General features: G+C 35.9%; 1 protein-coding gene across 1 annotated transcript in view; it reads left to right on the top strand.

Moving 5' to 3' along the window:
• LOC121368117 (breast carcinoma-amplified sequence 3-like) overlaps positions 1-23,643 on the top strand; it is a 57,331-nt gene that overhangs the window by 20,253 nt on the left and 13,435 nt on the right. Inside the window, exons 15-20 of the mRNA XM_041492690.1 lie at positions 2,358-2,517; positions 3,227-3,327; positions 4,163-4,263; positions 4,907-5,103; positions 6,115-6,251; positions 7,208-7,381. Of these exons, the coding sequence (XP_041348624.1) occupies positions 2,358-2,517; positions 3,227-3,327; positions 4,163-4,263; positions 4,907-5,103; positions 6,115-6,251; positions 7,208-7,381 (870 nt within the window). The remainder of the gene's footprint in view (positions 1-2,357; positions 2,518-3,226; positions 3,328-4,162; positions 4,264-4,906; positions 5,104-6,114; positions 6,252-7,207; positions 7,382-23,643) is intronic.

The raw sequence follows: 23,643 nt of genomic DNA on the forward strand, positions 1-23,643 counted from the left end.
AATAACTACAGCAAAAAATAGTAATTAGTTTAGATGTATAACACTGTAATGTTTTTATTGAAATTAAGTTGGAGACAAGCAGCGTCACTTGGATGTTTGAGGCTAAATTTCGAACTGGAAATAGTGCGCATTGCATAGCATCAAAAAGTGTCGAGTGTTCTTGTGACCAGTCAGCCGTCAAAACCCCCCAAAAACTGGCTTACGTTTTTTTTTTAATGTTTGATATGCCGACCTCGCTAAAGTTTTATGTCGTTAATATGTCACTGATATGGATTTCCCTAAATTTTTAGGTCGCTAATATTTTCTGATTTACAGTACTTGTTACTGTATATTAAAGTTTCACCTCGGCTGCCAGTTGTTCGATACCACCGACATGTAAAGTTAAACAATAGAACACTCAGCTGTAGCCTAATTGGCCACTGACCACTATTCGCCAGACAACTGATCACAGTCTTTGATTTTGTGTAAAGCCAATTATGACGTATGTGTGAACAAACCACTTAAGGACGCCATGAAGTCTGAGTTCACCACATGGTATTCAAAGCAGGTTTCCCTGGCTGTGAAAGACGGCGAAGGTGTAACAGACATCAAGATGGAAATGCGTACTTGGGCGATAAAACCAATTAATGCAAGGTGGATTATGAAAGTTATGGAAGAATTGAAAACACGCCAGGAAATGTTGAAATCTGCATTCATCCACACCGGAATCACTGATGCAGTGCAGGCGGTCATTGACAAAAACAATATACGAAATTTAAAAATATTTCATTATATTCTACACACAGTGAGATTCACACAATACCTTTTTTAAAATTCTAACTTGTTGTCTTGACTATACTATTCTCTTGTCGTATCCGGTGGACTGCGCATGACAGGAAATAAAATTTTCTGGTAAATTGTCAGTGTGTTATGGTTTTCACAATAAATATTTTAGATAGAATTTGTTGATGTTTTCAAATATTTTCAAGGATTTATATTTTCGATGCTGACTACTTACCCTCGAAACCCACGAAAATAAAAATCCTCGAAAATTTCCAGTTATACGGTATGAGCTTATTTACAGTGTGTCGGCCTGTTTCTCAGCTCAGACCCTCACTGTCGATAGGAGAGGTAAGATATATAAGCTTATTTACAGTGTGTCGGCCTGTTTCTCAGCTTAGACCCTCACTGTCGAGAGACGAGGTAAGATATATAAGCTTATTTACAGTGTGTCGGCCTGTTTCTCAACTCAGACCCTCACTGTCGAGAGACGGTAAGATGTATAAGCTTATTTACAGTGTGTCGGCCTGTTTCTCAACTCAGACCCTCACTGTCGAGAGACGAGGTAAGATGTATAAGCTTATTTACAGTGTGTCGGCCTGTTTCTCAACTCAGACCCTCACTGTCGAGAGGAGAGGTAAGATGTATAAGCTTATTTACAGTGTGTCGGCCTGTTTCTCAGCTCAGACCCTCACTGTCGAGAGGAGAGGTAAGATGTATGAGCTTATTTACAGTGTGTCAGCCTTTTTATCAGCTCATAGATTCTGGGTGGCTGGAGGTATGTATGTACAAACTCTTCAAAATATTGTCTATTTATTTACATAATTTGTCTTCTTCATATACAAATTCTTCAAATATTATATATAATTTAATGTATTATTTCTTGTAAATATAAAGCAAAACCATCAAAAGTATAAAGTTAAATAACTTATAGTAGTTCTAAAAGATTTAAATGCAATGAAAACAAAACTGAGTAGGAATTGTCGAATTGTCATACATGTAGTTGTGTAGTGTTGCAACACGGGATGTAGCTTAGTGGTAAAGTGTTCGCTTGATGCGTGGTCGGTCTAGGGTCGATCCCCGTCGGTGGGCCCATTGGGCTATTTCTCATTCCAGCCAGTGCTCCACAACTGGTGTAACAAAGGCCCTGGTATGTACTATCCTGTTTTGGAATGGTGCTTATAAAAGATCCCTTGCTGCTAATCGAAAAGAGTAGCCCATGAAGTGGCGCAGTGGGTTTCCTATCTCAATACCTGTGTGGTCCTTAACCATATATCTGACACCATATAACTGTAAATAAAATGTTTTGAGTGCGTCGTTAAATAAAAAACATATCCTTTGTACTTTGTTTTCATAAAAAGAGTAATGACCGGTGGAAGGTCATAGTCCCTTAAAGGTTATTGCATAAGTTAAGAATATATGCATCAACAATATAATTATTTCAATCATATATATCTATTTTTTAGAATTAGTGCTTGTTTACACATAGATAAAATCTAAATTGTCAACTTATATTCCTGTAGAATCCCATTAATTACACAGGTCCTACAAAGTACATCATATTTTATTCTAATATTTTTTTTTTTTTATACATATAGAAACTGGAAAGAAACCCATTGATTCGCTGTTTGTGGTTGGACAATCGGGTGTATTGTTGGAGTACAACTTGGAACCAAAGCATCGGACTGGAGACAAAACCTCAGAAGAATCACCATTAGATCTCGCAGTGACTGGACGACTGCAGTGGTTACTACAGAGGTACACATATATAAGTATTCAGTTACAGCCGCAGTGGTTAAGCCATCGGACTACAGGCTGGTAGGTACAGGGTTCGCAGCCTGGTACCTGGCTCCAACCCAGAGTGAGTTCTTAAGGGCTCAATGGGTAGGTGTAAGGCCACTACACCCTCTTCTCTCTCACTAACCAACTAACAACTAACCCACTGTCCTGGACAGACAGCCCAGAGAGCTGAGGTGTGTGCCCAGGACAGCGTACTTGAACCTTAATTGGATATAAGCACGAAAATAAGTTGAAATCAAATCAGTTACAGTGATGCAGTGGTTACTACATAGGTAATAATATTTCAAGTATTGCTTATAATAGGGATACAGTGGTTACTACATAGGTAATAATATTTCAAGTATTGCTTATAATAGGGATACAGTGGTTACTACATAGGTAATAATATTTCAAGTACTACCTAAGTAGTAACCACTGCATCACTGTAATGAATATTTCAAGCATTGCTTATAATAGGGATACAGTGGTTACTACAGAGGTAATATTTCAAGTATTTGGTAACATTGTTACTTCACAGGCAATATTTCAAGTATTTTATCACTAATTTAAAGATAAAAGAATGTAAGAATGCCCGTGTTCCATGGACATTTTCCAAAGCTAAGTAGATTTATATACTAAAGAATGTCAGTCACTTTGTTGATTAGTTGTTTTTTTTACCTTCTTTCAGAACAAAAACGTCTCTTGAAGTCCAGCCTCCTCTACTTAGCAACAACCCTCTTCTCCTAGCAACAGAGGCAGTGGTTACCCAGCAACCGACGTGCAATCCAGGTACAGTATTAACCAATAGGAATGATTTCAGTTTAATTTAAGGGTTACCTAAAAACAAATTGCCTTCATGCTAATAATTTATGTGTCATGTAGATGTTTAAGAATAATTTTAGATAAATAAATACTGGGAACGCCCATTGCACATTGATTTATTCATCATCAGCTATTGGATGTCAAACATTTGGTTATTTTGACATATAGTCTTAGAAAGAAAACCCGCAAGCCTCGTCCCAGGTTGAAATTTCTACCACCTTGGGTGTACTTTTTCTATCCCACATGACCACATATGATGGAGTCTTTTAATATATGACACCATTAGTGTGAGGAGGTGTAAAACCATATGCAGGAATTTTTTTTTTTTATTATTAAAGGCTATATGATGGAGTTTTTTAATATATGACATCATACAGCCTTCAATAAATGATTAAATAAAAAAAAATTCTGCATGTGGTTTTACACCTCATTAATCCTAATAACACTAATGAAACTTGTGACAAAGCTGTACCTATGGGTGTTCATTACAATGCATGTGAAAATTTTAGTTGATTATTATTTATTTTAGATATAAAACTATAGTCCATCCCTACATAAATGTTTTTTGTAAATAACAGTTTGGTTTGACGTAAGAACAAAAGGAAAATTGTTTCGGAAATAAAAATAAAAAGCTGATACTTGTGTGCAATTTAGAAACTTCGGCTCAGAAATAAATAACTTGTAGTAAATTCCATAGCATGAAAAAAGGCGTTCCCCGTTGGAAGGACTATAGATTACATGGACTCATAAATTTTAACTGTCTTGTTTGTGTAATAAATGTGTAAGATTATCTGATCGACAGATCAAACCGAATCAGCGCCAGTCTCTCGTCATGGATCTAAAGACAGCCTTTCATCTGACCACAGCAACAAGGATGATTATGATGCTCAGTGGCTCTCACAGGTTCGTCTTCCTCGACTTCGTTGTTCAAACAGTTGTTATCCTAACCAATGGATATTAGTGATGTTCCAGTGATCATTTCTAATTGATTGGTTTGGCTCAACTGAAATTTTTTGTTGTTATCAAATTGTAGTCAGATATCAAGAGATGACATTACATATATACATTGTATTTTCATTTAATAAAGGCTATTTCAATTACCGTTTTTTTTTTTAATTATTAAAATGCTGCATTACAATTGCTTTTTGGCTAAAAGAAAAAAGGACTAGTGATATGATTCATGAGGATATTTCCTGACTAGCTGTGTGATGACATACCGAAAACGATCATGAATGATGACACATAATGAATCCTTTTTTTTTTTCGAATCAAGTTTGCAATGTTTAGTATAGGTATTTTGTAAGAAAATTTGCAATGCTTACGTGAAAGGAAAAGTAGGAAAAACACTTTTTACTCTTTATTACAAATAGATTTAAACTGTACAGCACATAATTAATAATTTTATTATAAATTTAAAGGTTGTGTTCCCGATGGAACTAAAGGAGATCCTTATATAAATGACTCTCTGGGTAATTAATCGCCATTGATTAAAAGACTGTGCTGAGCTATCATTTAACAGAAACCTTCCTTTTCTTTGTGTCGTCAGGTTGAAATAATAACGCACATAGGTCCTCATCGTCGTTTGTGGATGGGGCCCCAGTTCTCGTTCAAGACGTACCAAAACATGCAGAACACGACGGTGCTGTCGTCCACATCATCGGCGCTGCTGTCACATAGCCCCGAGTCAAACATCGCCACCATGGACTACGTGTCGGACGACATCTGTGAACTGGAGAGCCTCAAGTAAGTTGTAAATAATTAAAACGACTCTCCCGAGTTTGCTACCATTATTTTTTGACGAACCGTTCCAAATCATGCGTCAAAATTACCTCGGGAAATTGCACAAACTATTTTTATCTTTAGACTCAATCCGACAGGACATTTTCAAATTCAGTAACATCACAAACACACCTGCTACCTGCTACTGACTATGGTCGGCCTGCTTATGCTCTCTTGCACATGCCAAGTGTGGGCAGTCCCCTTTCCCACTCACCGCAACCTCTTTCCTGTCTTGGATGGAGGAGCTGGCATATGTCGACACCTGCACCTATGACAGGCGTATGCTACAACAGCTTGCTCTGAATTTGCATGTTAAAACCTATCAGCTGACCTGACCTGACCAGTTTGCTACCATTATAACATATTTACAACACAAGGAGCATTTTTAAAGACTAAACTTGCGTGTTAATCATATTTTCTTGTTTACAATATCAGTGTTTGTATAAACAAGGTGTTTGTTGTCGTTCAAATGTCTGTAATAGCCCAAACCAGCTTTAAACTAGAGGTATAATGATGCACCTATCTCACGATACGATACTTATTGCGATACGTAGCCCATGATATGATATGGATCACAATTCTTGATTCATGGTGCTTTCCCCGAAAAACAAAAGGCTGAAACAGAGGTGAAATTATTTCAAAATAAAAAATAAACATGATACTGTTATAGATCAAGTTTGATTTTTATGACGATTTACCCATTTTTCACAGAGTTGTGGCCCTTTAACGTAGGAGATAGAAAATTTATTTTCATGACTTTTTTGTTCGGAATGCCTCGAAATAATGAGCTGACATTTTGTGCATAGCTTTACCATGTACTGTTACAGATCAAGTTTGACTTTCATGGCGATATACCTATTTTTTTCACAGAGTTATGGCTCTTGAACTTAGGAGATAAGAAAATTTGTGTCCAGCCCTGTAGGAGACATTTATTGCTTTGTCACTTTAGCAATACCCTGAAAATGCTTTTTTCAGACTGCACCCTGCTCGGTCCAGCCCAGTGGCCATAACGTCCGCTAGGCCAGCATATCGGAAGTCATCGTCTAACGAGTACACCGCGTCACCAGACAGACGGGGTCAGTGTGCCATGGGCCAGCTACTCATTGAGGCGGGTGAGAAATTTAGACTCTAAGTTTTATTGATGTGACTTAACTCTATGTTATTTTACCACTTCACATTTTTCCTTCCATATTTTTGTCATTCTTTCTTCTTCATTTCTATTCTTTCATTGTTGTGATTTTTTTTGCTTTTATTATCCTCCTTTATTTGTTCTTTTCGAATATTTTCTTCTGTTTCTTCTTTTTTATCTTTTTTCATTTTTTTCATTAATTAATTAATTAATTCATTAATTCATTAATTCATTCATTCATTCATTCATTCATTCATTCATTCATTAAAAAAATCATTAAAAATATTCTGTTCAATCTTCTTTTTTCTTTTATGTATTTTTCTTATTTTTTCCTTTTATTTATTTGTTTATACATTCATTTTGTCTTTCTTTCCTCCATTCCATGCATCCATCCATCCATCCATCCATCCATGCATCCATCCATCCATCCATCCATCCATCCATCCATCCATCCATCCATCCATCCATTTAGGGCTGGGGTGTAGCCTTAGTGGTAAAGTGCTAACTTGATGTGTGGTCGGTTTGGGATCGATCCCCGTTGGGGGGCCCATTGGGCTATTTCTTGTTGCAGCCAGTGCACCATGACTGGTATATCAAAGGACGTGGTATGTGCTATCCTGTCAGTGGGATGGTGTATATAAAAGATCCCTTGCTACTAATGGAAAAATATAGTGGGTTTTTTTTCTACGGCTATATGTCAATAATACCAAATGTTTTGACATCCAATAGCCGATGATTAATAAATCAATGTGCTCTAGTGGTATCATTAAACAAAACAAAGAAACTTTCATTCATTCAATTCATTCATTCATTCATTCATTCATTCATCTATTAAAAAGATTTCTCTTTAATCTTTTCTTTTTTCTTTTATCCTGTTTTGCTTATTTCTTCCTTTCATGTCTGCACACAAAACATGTATCACTATATTAAATATTTCAGGAAGTTTTGACCAGTCACCCAACCTGAATGATGTTCTGTGTGGCTGGGCGGAATCTAACGTTGCGCGGCAGCCCCGGGGCAGTGAAGAGGAGGAAGACAGACTGAAGGAGACGCTGGCTGACGCGATGGTGGAGTCGCCCATGAAGGACTGCGGCCCAGACAGTATGCGAGAAGGTAGAGTAGTTCACAAACTAATCATCTACAGATAAACATAGGGGGCCGAATTTAAGAAGCCTGGTTTTCTTAATCACAGGTGTTTAAGCATTGTAAATGTATGTAGTTACAAACGCAGGTGTTTGAGCATTGTAAATGTATGTAGTTACAAACGCAGGTGTTTGAGCATTGTAAATGTATGTAGTTACAAACGCAGATGTTTAAGCATTGTAAATGTATGTAGTTGCACACGTGAAAGACCTAAACAGGCTTTGTAAATTCAGACCATGTTTATTATCTTGTTTATGTCCAGTGAAAAAAAAAAAATTCATACAAATATTGAATTGATTTCTATTTGCAACAGATAAATAGTAAATACGAATTAAGATATACAGTGTCTTTTGTTCCATAGAAAAAAACACCCATCTTCCAAATTTAATTTATTCCATTTTGAAGTGGGGCGAGATGTAGCCCAGTGGTAAAGCACTCGCCTGATGCACTGTTTGGTCTAGGATCGATCCCCATCGGTGGTCCCATTAAGCTATTTCTTATTCCAGCCAGTGCATCACGACTGGTATATCAAAGACTGTGGTATGTGCTATCCTGTCTGTGGGATGGTGCATATAAAAGATCCCTTGCTACTAATGGAAAAAGGTAGCGGGTTTCCCCTCTCTGACTATGTCAAAAATAACAAATGTTTGACATCCAATAGCTGATGATTAATAAATCAATGTGTTCTAGTGGTATCGCTAAACAAAACAAACTTTATTTATGTCCCACAAACAAAAAATCTGCATACAAAATTGAATTTATTCCTTTTTTACAGCAGAGAAAAAGAAACAAAAATTGACACATGCAGGTTCTGTACATAAACATGATAGTAGTTGTGAAAGTTTATTCTTTTTATTAACCAGATTGATCATGTGATACTGTAAATCTTGAAATTATTAGTGTAAGATATTAATGCGAACAATGTGTCCGATGTATTGGGGCAGTAATTACTTGATGCATTATGATTTTAAGCAATATCATCTCCATTCTGAATTTTTTAAAAAGAAGAAAAACATTCCCAAAAACAAATGATAACTTAGCTGATGTGTGCATGGTTAAAATGATAACTCAGCTGATGTGTGCATGGTTAAAATGATAACTCAGCTGATGTGTGCATGGTTAAAATGATAACTCAGCTGATGTGTGCATGGTTAAAATGATAACTCAGCTGATGTGTGCATGGTTAAAATGATAACTCAGCTGATGTGTGCATGGTTAAAATGATAACTCAGCTGATGTGTGCATGGTTAAAATGATAACTCAGCTGATGTGTGCATGGTTAAAATGATAACTCAGCTGATGTGTGCATGGTTAAAATGATAACTCAGCTGATGTGTGCATGGTTAAAATGATAACTCAGCTGATGTGTGCATGGTTAAAATGAAAGTAAAAGGTTTATTTTGTTTAACGCCACCACTTGAACACATTGCTTTATTAATCATCGGCTATTGGAGGTCAAACATTTTCTTATTTTTGACTTAAGTCTTAGAGGAAATCTGCAACATTTTTCCATTTGTAGCAAGGGATCTTTTATATGCACCATCCCACAGACAGGATAGCACATACCCCATCCTTTGATATCTTTTATATGCACCATCCCACAGACAGGATAACATATACCCCATCCTTTGATATCTTTTATATGCACCATCCCACAGACAGGATAACACATACCCCATCCTTTGATATCTTTTATATGCACCATCCCACAGACAGGATAACACATACCCCATCCTTTGATATCTTTTATATGCACCATCCCACAGACAGGATAACACATACCCCATCCTTTGATATCTTTTATATGCACCATCCCACAGACAGGATAACATATACCCAGACCTGTCAACCCTCCCGGATTCCGCAGGAGTCTCCCGGTATTTGATCAAATCTCCTTTCCCCTGTGCGGGAGACAGTTTCTCCTGTTAAATGACATTTTTGTAAGCATAAAAAAAAAATCGATCCTCTTTTGTCAAAATAACATAAGGGAAGTAACTCTACCTTTTTTTTCTCATTCGGAAAATGTCGACTACTTTCGGTTTCTGAGAATGTAACAGGCCGAATTGTCCCGACTGTTTAACCTTTGCCGAAGTGAGAATTGTGGGATAGCCTATTTATATTGTTAAAAAAGCACATGAGAGTTTATAAAATGACGTGTTATTATAATGTTTGTTGTCATCGTAATGGCTACGAAGCGTGTTGCCGCTAATTCAACAGGCTGTGTATTGACATTCAGTGTTGCATATATAAAAAAAAAAAACTATCCAATTTAGTTCTAATAACACCTCTGAATTGTAAAATGTCTTCCCACTGGATTACATAATGCAACTAAGAATAATGCAACTAAGAATCTGAACTGCCAGTCTCCGAGTTGACAGCGATACACACGATGCATGTTAAAATCACATGTCACAGCAAGACAACGAAAAGACCAATTAGCTGTATAAACATACTTGTGTCAGTTAATTTTGTATGTTTGTGCAGTAAAATGTTGGTTATACGGGTACTCTTCAAGAAATAATTTTTGTACAATTAAAAAATGTTGTGTCTGACATTGACATAAAGTTACTCACGGAAATGGGTATAATTCCGGTATATTTCACGCGATGTCCGTAATGAGGTTTTACTTATGATTAATGAAAATACAATGTTTATTGCATCATTATAATGATTTTAAATAAGTACCACGCCACCGTTCCTCATTATAGTAACAACTGAATATTAATTTATAAGATTTATATAAATTTGTCTTTGGTACACTAACCACAAATAATGTAGCGCAACCTGTAACTGTAAGTGTAAGGCTGTAAGTGTAATACCGTAAATGTACTAATTAAATTTTTTATTTCTTGTTCATGTTCTTAACATTTTTGGATAAAATATTATAATTTTTTAAAATATGTATTAAATCATAATAATATTTAAACTTTAAAAAAAAAAAAAAAAAATTAATATTTTAATTTTAATTTTAATTTTTTTTATGCCAAGATCTAAGGTTAAGAAGTATATATGACATTATATAGTATTCATATAACTTATTGTAATAATGTTTTTTTTAAATCTTGCGATTTTGGGTTAAATTGTGTGAATTAAAAAAATCTCCTGCTTTTTGACAAAATCTCCTGCTTTTTCAACACACACCTCCTGCTTTCTCTTGACTAAAGGTTGACAGGTCTGCATATACCCCATCCTTTGATATCTTTTATATGCACCATCCCACAGAAAGGATAGCACATATCCCATCCTTTGATATCTTTTATATGCACCATCCCATAGACAAGATAACACAAACCCCATCCTTTGATATCTTTTATATGCACCATCCCAGACAGGATAGCACATACCCCATCCTTTGCTATACCAGTTGTGGTGCACTGGCTGGAACGAGAAATAACCCAATGGGTCCACTGATAGGGATTGATCCTAGACTGACCACACATAAGGTGAACCATGTTCCGTCCCTGTTTAGAATGAAAGTACTATTCTATGTCATTACAAAGTAATCATGTAATAAACAAGCCTAAAAGAAATGCATTCTGAACAAGTAAATGAAACAGTCCATGAATACTTGTTGTTGTGCACACAAAGCAGATTTATTGTTTTACTACCAACATAAATGGCTACAGCTTCCACTCTCCCATCCCTAACTATGCAAGACAGACCCATTCCATGAGGTCAGCCCATATGGAATAAATCTTGTATAGACTGTGACATCATTACTTTTAACTTGGGACGTAATACGTCGTTGGTAATATATGACATCATATTAATGCGAGGTGGTTAGTTTTAGATCAATATTTTGTTATTAAAACCTTCATTATAAAAGCTATCTTGTTAATTTGTAGTGTTAAATTTTATTTAACACATGAAAGAGATACAGCAAATGTTTATTTATGATAAAATGGTCAAATGAAGAGGTTACTTTTTCAGCTATCTTTGTTTGTTCGTGTAAAATAATGGTTTGTTTATCGAATGGATGGGAGAAAAAGACTCCATCATATGCGGCCATGTGGGATAGAAAAAGTACACCCTCGGTGATAGAAATTTCCACCACCTCAGGTGTACTTTTTCTATCCCACATGACCACATATGATAGAGTCTGTTATTGTTTTGTTTAATCAATGTGAGATGAAGTAACTTAGCATTTTTTTTGATTGAACGTTGCATTTGCTAGATGCATGAATAAAAATACACCTTTTTGTGCATACCTCTCAACTAAGATTGTGATGCATTATTTTACTCATTTCCAGTACATTGTGGGGCAGATTATATGCTACACAAACATGCATGCACACACATTATAACACTAACAATTTTACAACTCAGTCAGATGTGTCTTTTTGTACTTTTTAATGCATTCTTTGTATTTGTCCATTTGTAAGAGTTAGTTCCCTTATACTGTTGAATATCGAGGCAAATTTTTAATAACGTTAAAGTTAAAGTTTGTTTTGTTTAACGACACCACTGGAGCACATTGATTAATTAATCATCAGCTATTGGATGTCAAACATTTGATAATTCTGACTAGTAGTCATCAGAGGAAACCCGCTACATTTTTCCTAATGCGGCAAGGAATCTTTTATATGCACTTTCCCACAAGACAGAAAAGCACATACCACAGCCTTTGTCCAGTTGTGGTGCACTGGTTGGAATGAGAAAAAACCTAATCAGCTGAATGGATCGACCGAGGTGGTTCATTTTAATAAAGAGTAATAAAGATGTTGTTATTTGTTAATGCAAACCTGTCAGTTGTTTGTCAGTAGCAACAACAACAAATGTTTTCTCAACAACAGATTTCACTGGATTTGCACAATGTTGTTAAATTATTCTAAACTTTCTGAAATGAAAATTCATGTACTGGCATCAGTGTTTACAACTCAGTGTGGAGGTATACACCCACAACACTTACTTATCTTTCATTATTTCATTTGTGGGCTCAAATATCAAGGGTAATATTTTTATGATAATTGCACAGTGTGCAGATTGCTTCTACAGCTGGCTGGGTTAAAACTGACAATGGTTGGTTGGTTGGTCCCAACGACAAGGACTTCACGTTCATTTATTTAATGTTTTTATTGAGATATATAGAAAATAGTTGGCTGTGAAAACATTGCTGTTATACAGTTGTGTCACTTACATTACATCATACAGTTCACACACAGGAATATGTGTGAATAAATAGCTTTCTTTAGAGGGATTTTTGTACTCAAAAACAGCTACAATTGACAATGGGCAATAAAGAGAATATCCAACTCACTAGGAGAAGTTTCAAATTATCTGTCCTTTGTGAATAAATGGTGCACGCCCTTGCCGAAGACTCAGGGGCCCTATTTTCGAAGCCATCTTAGCGCTACGAAATCGTAAAACCGTCGTAGGTTGTGACGTCACTACAGAGCACGCCATAGTGACGTCATAGCTTACGATGATTTCACGATTTCGTAGGCTAAGATAGCTTCGAAAATAGGGCCCCAGGTTAACAACATTCATTTAATCGGGACAGACTATATGTAGCTCATTAGTTAATTCATAATTAACCATCCATTAATCCCTGCCCTGGACTCATTCTGAAATCAGTTTTGATGAATGATATTAAGACTTACATTAGATTGAGGAAACAAACTAGTACAGGTATTTATATCTTTGGTATTGGAAGAAAGACGCTGATAGAATGTTTTCCTGAAAACTGTTTAAATGATTCGAATAAAGCATATAACTTAAGTCTGCCATTGAAATAATTTATTATTGCAAAAATGGTATGAGGTGGGACAATTATTTTCTAGAATTAAATAAGAAAAATGATGTGATTAAAATTACAAAATTTACATCAAAATGTTTTTGTTTTGTTTTGTTTTATCAAATTCATTTGTTTTATCAGATTCATTTGTTTTGTTAGAGATAATCAGCCCTCAAAATTTGCTGCAGCAGTCTGCAATGCTGCCACAAAGGAATCTGAGCATAATGCCAAAACTTGATAATCTAAATCCTATCACTGTAGCTACATTATTCCATTTATATAGGTGTTAAAGAGTCTGGAAGCTAATGTTAATTTGTAGAGCATGGTGATCATGTCAACTTGCATTTGTATTTCAACTTATTTTCGTGCTTATATCCAGTTAAGGTTCAAGCATGCTGTCCTGGGCACACACCTCAGCTAGCTGGGCTGTCTTTCCAAGACAGTGGGTTAGTTGTTAGTTGTTAGTTGATTAATGGTTAGTAAAAAGAAGAGTGTGTAGTGGCCTTACACCTACCCATTGAGCCCTTAAGACCTCGCTCTGAGTGGGAGCCGGTACTGAGCTGCAAACCCTGTACCTACCAGTCTGTAGTCTGATGGCTTAACTACGACGCCACCGAGGCCGGTGCTGTCAACTTGTTGAATGTTGCATTTTTACATTTAAGTCTGCTTTTCCTAGACTTATCCAAGATTAATGATATCTGGATGATAGTTGCTCCTCTGCATGTTCATCTTAATGTGTGTTGAAAAATTGTAATTAAATAATTTTCATTTATAGTAAATGGAAAAAAACCCCAGAAAAAAATGTTATGAATAAAACTGATTAATCAGGAATTCTACATCGTAAATTAACAAATTTTATTTGTTTATTTTTGGTTCACTATTAACTAGTTTATGGTAAATGAAGGAAGGAAGGAAGTGTTTTATTTAACGATGCACTCAAATCATTTTATTTACGGTTATATGGTGTCAAACATATGGTTATGGACCACACAGATATTGGAGAGAGGAACCTGCTGTCACCACTTCATGGGCTACTCTTTTCGATTAGCAGCAAGGGATCTTTTATATGCACCATCCTACAGACAAGATAGCACATACCACAACCTTTGTTACACCAATTGTGGAGCACTGGCTGGAATGAGAAATAGAGAAATAGCCCAATGGACCCACCGACGGGGATCGATCCCAGACCGATAGTGCATCAGGCGAGTGCTGTACCACTGAGCTACACGTCCCGGCCCCTATGGTAAATGAGTCAATTAATTCCACATAATTTTTGCCAGACTTTCAGATTTTATCAGCATACAGGTACATTATGTAATTGGCATGTGCTTCAATTAAAAAACAATAAGTTAATTAAAGTAATGCTTGAATCAATGACTCAATCACATCTATTGTATTTTAGCAGCGTGAAAACACAATTGATAAACCTGTTCTAATTCCTGCATGTATTAATAAAAATCGTATTCTAACATCTGTTGCATACATTTCATAAACTGAAAAAGGCTTCACATTATTGATATTTTAACTTGAGTGTTTCTTGGTAGACTCTGTTGGCTATTTTTCAGTGCACCTGTATATCTGTAGTATGTTATCAACCAGAATTTTGCTGGAAAAACAACATATGATGAGGCAAAACTGGTTTACTTCAGCTAAAATATACTTCACCTTTGCATTTGTATTTTAAATGTCTAACAGTATCTTCTTACGATAATATGCATCAGCAAAAGAAAAGAAAAAAGAAAGAAATGTTTTATTTAACGACACACTCAACACATTTTATTTATGTTTATATGGTGTCGGACATATGATTATGGACCACACAGATATTGAAATAGGAAATCCACTGTCGCCACTTCATGGGCTACTCTTTTCAATTAGCAGCAAGGGATCTTTTATATGCATTATCCCACAGACAGGGTAGTACATACCACAGCCTTTGATATACCAGTTGTGGTGCACTGGCTGGAATGAGAAATAGCCCAATGGGCCCACCAACGGGGATTGATACCAGACCGACTGTGCATCGAGCGAGCGCTGTACCACTGGGCTACATCCCACCCCCAGCAAAACAAATGTTGATGTTAATAATTTTTTGACTTCAGTACAACCTTTACATCAGAATTGCTGAACACTAAAGCCATTTGCAAAAGCGAACTGTCCTTTTTGTGGGAAAGTGCATATAAAAGATACTTTGTAGTAACAGCCTCATTGGCTTAGTTCTCAAACTCTACACTAAGCCCCAAAAACACACCGGATCTGGGTCTGGGACTGGGTCTGGCGAGCGTGGTACCAGTCGAAAATAAAACACACTGAATCGAATGTGACAAAACACACGGCATCTGTGCTGGCATGAACTACAGATCTGGCAACAGACATCATAGAACATGCGCTATATTTTCACATTGCCAGACTGGCAGCTGTACAATGTTTGAACCTTACTCTTTAATTTTTCTTAATAAAAATAGGAAAGGTATATATTAATCAATATGGATTTATTAAAGGGACATTCCTGAGTTTGCTGCAATTTTTAAGATGTTATCGACTAACAGAGACTTTTTAACGATTGTAATTACATATCAAATATATTTTCTGCATCAAATATTATTGGCTGTATATTACGGGGTAAATGTGTTTCTGATCATTCTGATATTTGTACTAGGTTAAATTTCATTTTATATCCTAAAATATAGTTTTTTTGTACGTACGAAATTATTTGAAGACAAATTCCAGGTTGGGCTACTTACAAATATTAACACGACCAGAAACACATTGAATATACAGACATTGATATTCTAAACAAGAAAATTTATTTTTAATATGTAACTTGAATCGTAGAAATATTTTATTAGTCAGCAACATCTTACAATGCAGCCAACTCAGGAATGTCCATTTAAGTAAATTTATCTAAATACTGTATATGAACACATCAATATATATTGATAACGCATAACAGTTAAGATCCACACATAAAACTACACCAGACATGGTGTATTTGTCACACACACTAACTTAGACACAGCTTTGGTGAGATTTGGGCCTAAGTGAGATAGTTACTTTATGTTTTTACACCTACAAGTTGACTTGCATTAGATCAGGGATCTGTGTCATGGTATGACCTGGGCCTAATTCACAAAGTACTCTAGGCTCTGCTAGACAACAAAGCATCCTCTTTGCAAGGGTTTTTGCAAAGTTGTCAGAGTTTAGTGAATTAGGTCCCAGGTACACCATGGAGTATTTATGGACAATAAACAAGTGCACTGCTGCTGAATGATACTATGACTATTTGACCAAATTAATAGTAATACTATTATATCGCACCGTCATACAATTTTGATCGACATATGTTTTCGATACTTTGTTTGTAACTGCATGTATCGCGAAATTATGTGAGATATTACGTCACTATCAGCCTGAACATAAACAATGAAGTGTCTTTTTTCTCTCAATATCGAAAATGCTTCAAGTCAAGCTGCCAACTTTATGTTTTAACTATAATACCATAAATAGTGTGCATGTTATCAGTTTTTCGTCTGCAACACTGACATCTGACCTGCCAAAGTTAGACGATATGCCACGTGATCCTTACACTGAACAATAAAATCTATGGAAGGCTGGTTGGGTTACCTCATATGTCATTCACAGCAAAGTTCTTTTCGGTAATTCTGGTGGGGGGCATGTTTACATGTGCATTTACATTTACTACAAATAAAGGTGGTTTGGTGGAATTAGATATTTTGAAAATATATAGTTCTGTATCACTGTCAGAGTACTTCAGGTGACAATCTGAATTTTGGTGCTGTTGATATGTATAACAAGATGATTAGACATTAACCTATGACAAAAACCTAATGTAAATATGTTTTCAGAATGAATGAATGAATGAATGAATGAATGTTTAACGACACCCCAGCACGAAAAATACATCGGCTGTTGGGTGTCAAACTATGGTAATGCAAACAAATAAGGTGATGATCAACATCAATATAAAAACTCAAGATTTAAATAAAAACAGTATAAAGAACTGTGCAAAAACACAAATATCACAGATAGATACCGACTTTTACTCAAAATTTCAATTTGTTCTGTATTGGCCATTCTCAAAGAGAATGTTACACCCCTGCACCATGGTGAGGTTACAGCACGTGCAGGGGATATGTTTTCAGTTCAGTATTTTTAACGAGTTACAAACATTTTATGATTATATTTTCAAAAGAAGGTTTTTATGTAAATTATTGCATGGAGTATAGACTCCCTACTACCATAAAAAGGACAAAAATAGACAGCCAATGAAACTATCAAAGACATGACGTTTGTGAAAATATAGTGGAAACACCTGTACGACTTAGCAGCTAGGTTTTTTTTTAGTGAAACTTGGCGTTTATGGGACATTATCACTGTTTTTCACAATAAACTAATGTGACTTGAGAAAGATAAAGTATTATTGTATGTACAAAGTATTGTTTTTATTATATTTTAGTTTTTTGCTTATCGTATCGAAAACATATGATGCCAGGATATGTGATCCTTAAATAAATATACTTTTATTTGGTAGACAGTTCTAATTCTGTGCACACAAGTCACTAGTGCTTCACAAAGCCCAGTACAGGGTACAGAAAAAATATATACAACTGGACTTTTCTGCAAAAAACCTGAGTTATTACGGTAATAAAAGTATTCTTTAAATCTCTTAAATGCCATGTGATGTCCCATTTTCTTACAGGTGCATTAAATATTAAATGCCACATGCTTTATATGTGTTCAGCCTTCGTGGGTTGCTTATTTCACGTTTATTAGAAAATGTTAACATTACTGCCTGTGACGGAACATGCTCTTATCTTTTCGCCTGTGGCGATGTTAATTGTTTTAGAGGGCCGTGTGCAGCTTGGTTACGTAATACCTCCGCACGACCGTGCATCCCAATATGCACTTAGACCAGGTGTGGAGGCCATGTGGCCAGTAGTTACGTAATACCTCCGATAGTGCGGTTTACGACCTGGTATTTCTAGCGAACTGGCGACAGTAAGTCTGACCATCTAAGAAAAAATACCGTCTCTGGGAGTTGTGGGAATATCACATGATAGGTGAGGTGGCGCGTTGTGCCCCCAGGCGATATTCGCTGTCTCTCAGATTTTTGAATAAATAGATAGGATTTTAGAGATATCGGGGAGAAACATTGGAAGTATCCAGGGGAAACGGACGTCGTCCACTGAATGATCTATATAAGTTCAGTCCGGACGTGGTAAATATATTTTCTGCTCTGTTGTATAACCTTGATGTGATTGATGTGACTTTAAATATTTGAATACTGTATTATAACAATATTCCTTAGACAGTGTTTCCGGTAAACTGACGAAGTAAATTGTAGGCTTCACTGTTCTAAAAAGATAAAGCTTAGCCGGTCATCCTAGAGGACCTAGGTAAACTGTATGTTATTGTCTTTATTGTGATAGGTACCAGTATTAATTCTGTATTACAAGGTTACTGAATGAGTAGTTACGGGTTAATTAAAAATTAACCAGTTAGGAATAGAGTTGTAATTCCTTTATTAAGTAAGTTCCCCTGGCAGCGTTTCTCAATTATCACACGTGTGGGTGTTGTATCACGGTGAAGTGATTAGAATATTGTGTAAACTAGACACCTAGAGATTAACTAATTAAGTGATTAGTTCTGGGTTGTTATATTTTGTTGTTGTTAATTAACTACTGCGTCAATTACATTTGTCAGCGTAGTGTTAATACAAATTCCAAAGTGTATTGTGTTTTGTTGTGTTTTCTAGTGAACTAAACGTGCTATATATTATATATTTATATAAGATCTTATCTCTGATATACCTAGAGCCGAGCCACTCGGGTATTAGACTGCCCGATACAGAGAGATCTAATAGATATACAGTTAGGAGAGATATTTGGATAATCGAGTTTTATTAAGTTACGGGTATTATAGGATCCCCGTGACACTGGCAGTGGGAAATGATTTGGTTTAAAGAAACCTACATGTATGCAGTAATAACTGCTCATTTAAGAGAAAAAACTGTATATGTACTTAGTAAAATCAGACATTACACTGAACTAATTTTTACATATGAAATTGTTGAAATTGTTTAATAGTCTTATTAAATTATATTTTACATGTTGCACATTACACTGAAAACAGCATGATCACATAACTGTAAAATTAAGAATGTCAGTTTTGCACCTCCAGAAATAACTGACTGGTATGAGCTCTCATTAACTATTGGCAGTAATGGAGGGGGTCAGAGGTGAGGATCAGAGAGTGCAACAAGAGAAATTATTTCTAAATTTGCCTTTTATTGTGATTAATTCCTGTTCCAACCAGTGCTTCATGACTTGTATGTTAAATGCTGTGTTATGTGCTGTTCTCTATGGTGAACAAGTGCATATAAAAATAGGCTGTTTGGTGCTAGATTCACAACCCAGTTCCCTGGTCGGTTTGGGATCAATCACCATCAGTGGGCCCATTGGGCTGTTTCTTGTTCCAGCCAGTGCACCATGACTGGTATATCAAAGGCCGTGGTATGTGCTATCCTGTCTGTGGGATGGTGTATATCAATGATGCCTTGTTACTAATGGAAAAATGTAGTGGGTTTCCTCTCTAAGACTGTGAAAATTACCAAATGTTTGAAATTGAATAGCCGATGATTAATAAATCAATGTGCTCTAGTAGTGTCGTTAAACAAAAAACAAACAAAACAGTTCGAAATCTTTACTCGGAGTGAATGGTAATAGTCCATTGGGGGAAATGAACAGATATTACACTGAATTGTCTCTCATAAATAATTAACAAGTAACCATTAACCCCTGTTAAATTATAAGTATGTACATCATTTAAAAAAATAAATGAAATCTACATAGTATGTTGGCACTGAAAGATGCCCAGAACTGGAAGGGCCAGTTATGTATTAATTCGCCTTCCAATGGAACTGGGGGAAATATGCTCTCTTCTCCCTGCCCGCTACCAAACCTATGGAGTAGCCTACCTGTATGTGGGGCAGCAGATTTGTTCTCGTCTGTAAAGTACGTTATGGAATATGTACATATTAAACACCCAGCAACCACCTATCTAACAGTGTACTAAGTTTTTATTAATCATTCCTTCTAGTGTTAACTTATAGGTTTGAACTTAACGACGGCACCGATGGCAGCTGAAGTCATTGAGGTATGAATTGCCATAGGTAGAGATCCTCAACAATGTCAAAATGTATATACACCTGGTGTACATTATCTGCCAATATTTAACATCTGCACATTTGAAATATGTCTACACACAGCAAAATAACCTTTCAGTCATGTTTATTTGCTGCAAAAGTCACTTTAAAACAAATTGCCATGGGCAGGCTCAAAATTGCCATCAGTGGGCTGTAATACCGATGGCAATTTATTTAAAAATTGCTGTAGGAGACAAATTCTTAAGTTCAAGCACTGAACTTCTATATTCTTGACAGCCAGTCCAAACTCCAAACTTGAACCTAAGTTAGATATGAATATGCTAAATTTTTCTACCATGCCATTAATTGCAAGCCTCTTAATTTTTCTACCATTCCATTAATTGCAAGCCTCTTAATTTTTCTACCATGCCATTAATTGCAAGCCTCTTACTTTTTCTACCATGCCATTAATTGCAAGCCTCTTAATTTTTCAGTGGGGCGGGACATAGCTCAGTGGTACAGCTCTCGCCTGATGCCTGACGCCTGATCCCCGTCAGTGGTCCCATTGGGCTATTTCTCGTTCCTTCCAGTGCTCCACAACTGGTGTAACAAAGGCCGTGGTATGTACTTTCCTGTCTGTGGGATGGTGGATATAAAAGATCCCTTGCTGCTGATCGAAAAGAGTAGCCCATGAAGTGGCGACAGCAGGTTTCCTCTCTCAATATCTGTCCTTAACCATATGTCTGACACCATATGATATAACCGTAAATAAAATGTGTTGAGTGCGTCATTAAATAAAACATTTCCTTCCTTCCTTCCTTAATTTTTCAAGTGATAAAATGTTTCTGTTTTCTTTTTGGGAATATTATCGTAATAATTTTGTTAACAATTACAATTAAAAAAATAAAATAAACAGATTATATGTTTTGTAAAGTTTTACATTTTACAAACATTCATAAATATGATAATTACTTTTTTAAATATAGTTATTTAAAAAGAGATTATTTTGTAAAATGTCAGTTGTTAACAACACATTCCTTAATTATGTAACAGTAATTTTATTAATAATATTTAAAAAAATCATAAACAGATTATTTTTCAAAATTGTGAGTGTAAACACACATTCCTCAGTCATTCCCATCGACTATTAGTTAATTTCGTGAGACCGTTGCCGTTTTTAAGACTTTAGAATTAACATCACATCACCATCTATTACTCATTTTGACATCAATTTTGATATCAGTGGTAGCCGACAACCCATGATTATTAAAAACATAATTAAGGAAAATCACTCGACATCTGACTCCGTATTTGATTTTGCACTCGTGATTGCACACTGGGTAATTTGAAGGGATGCTGTGATGGTCTCGCTAGTTCTCTTCACAGGTTGGACCAATAGAAGGAGCTGACAATCAAATTGCCGGGGTCAATAAACAGTTGCTGTCAGCTATTGCTGGCTATCGACAGAATTAGTGAAGTTTTCCAACATAATTATAACTGAAATGATAAACTGATTTTGACATTTCTGTGATTGTATTCAACAAAGCCGCTTGTTAGTGAATCGCATTAATGTTGTTGATAAAAATGTATATATGGCACTTTAAAAACAAAAACTTCCTTTATTCTTTTGAAATGTGTTTATTGTTCCAGAAACATTTAGTAATGTCAGGGTTGGCACTCTGAAATCATTACTTACCAAAACATATTTCAAAAGATTTCTAGGTATGATATACCACTTAAACACAGGCACATGCATGCAAGTACATGTGCACGCACATACACACATACAGACAAATATACACACATACACACACAAACATACACACACAAACACACACACATACAGACAAACATACACACATACAGACAAATATACACACATACACACATACAGACAAACATACACACATACAGACAAATATACACACACACACACATAGACAAACATACACACATACAGACAAATATACAATCATACACACATACAGACAAACATACACACATACACACACAAACATACACACACAAACACATACACACATACAGACAAATATACAAACACACACACACACACACACATACAGATAAACATACACACATACAGACAAATATACACACATACAGACAAATATACACACATACACACACAAACATACACACACAAACACATACACACATACAGACAAATAAATACACACACACACACACATACACACACACACACATACAGACAAACATACACACATACAGACAAATATACACACATACACACATACAGACAAACATACACACATACAGACAAATATACACACATACACACACAAACATACACACATACAAATATACAAATACATACAGACAAATATACACACACACACATACAGACAAACATACACACATACAGACAAATATACACACACACACATACAGACAAACATACACACACAAAGATACACACACAAACACATACACACACAGACAAATATACACACACACACATACATACAAACATACACACATACATACAGACAAACATACACACATACACACACAAACATACACACACACACACACAAACACATACACACAGACACACACACACACAGACACACACACATATACAAACACACACACACACAGACACACACGGACACACACATATACAAACACACACACACACACACACACACACATACACAAACACAAACACAAACACACACACACAAACACACACACACACACACAGATACAGAGAGATAGACACAAATACTACACACAAATGGTACATACAAGACAGCCTAAATTGAAGAACGGAAAGAAGAAAATGAATGTTTATTTAATGGCACCTCAGCACATTTTAAACCATGACTTTGGTGTCTAGCATATGGTTTTTGCAACAGTTAGTCTAAGACTAAAAGAGAAGACTGATCCTGTGACAGGCTACTCCCACTGAATAACATCAAGGGATCTTTTTATAGGCACTTTTCCACAGACAGAACAGCACATACCACAGTCATTTACAAGTTAATAATAATAACAACAAAACACAAAAACAATAGGGTACATCAAGGGGTGTGGGTTGATCATATGACCCATTTGCACCTCAGGCAACAGTGTTCAAGATTAAAAATGGCGTAGCATTAGGTACGAGCTTGAAAATACTGTTACTTAACTTTTGCCTGTAAATGACGACTTTATTGTTTCAACGAAAAATAAAAATTACAAAGCAAAATTATATGGTATCCCGGCGGGATACTGGGTTCTTTGAATCTGGTATCCGAAATTAAAATCTGCTATCCCCGGGATATCGGGATACCGCTAATCTCGAAC

The sequence above is a fragment of the Gigantopelta aegis genome, chromosome 3 (genome assembly GCF_016097555.1).
Source record: "Gigantopelta aegis isolate Gae_Host chromosome 3, Gae_host_genome, whole genome shotgun sequence".
NCBI classification, from domain to species: Eukaryota; Metazoa; Mollusca; class Gastropoda; order Neomphalida; family Peltospiridae; genus Gigantopelta; species Gigantopelta aegis.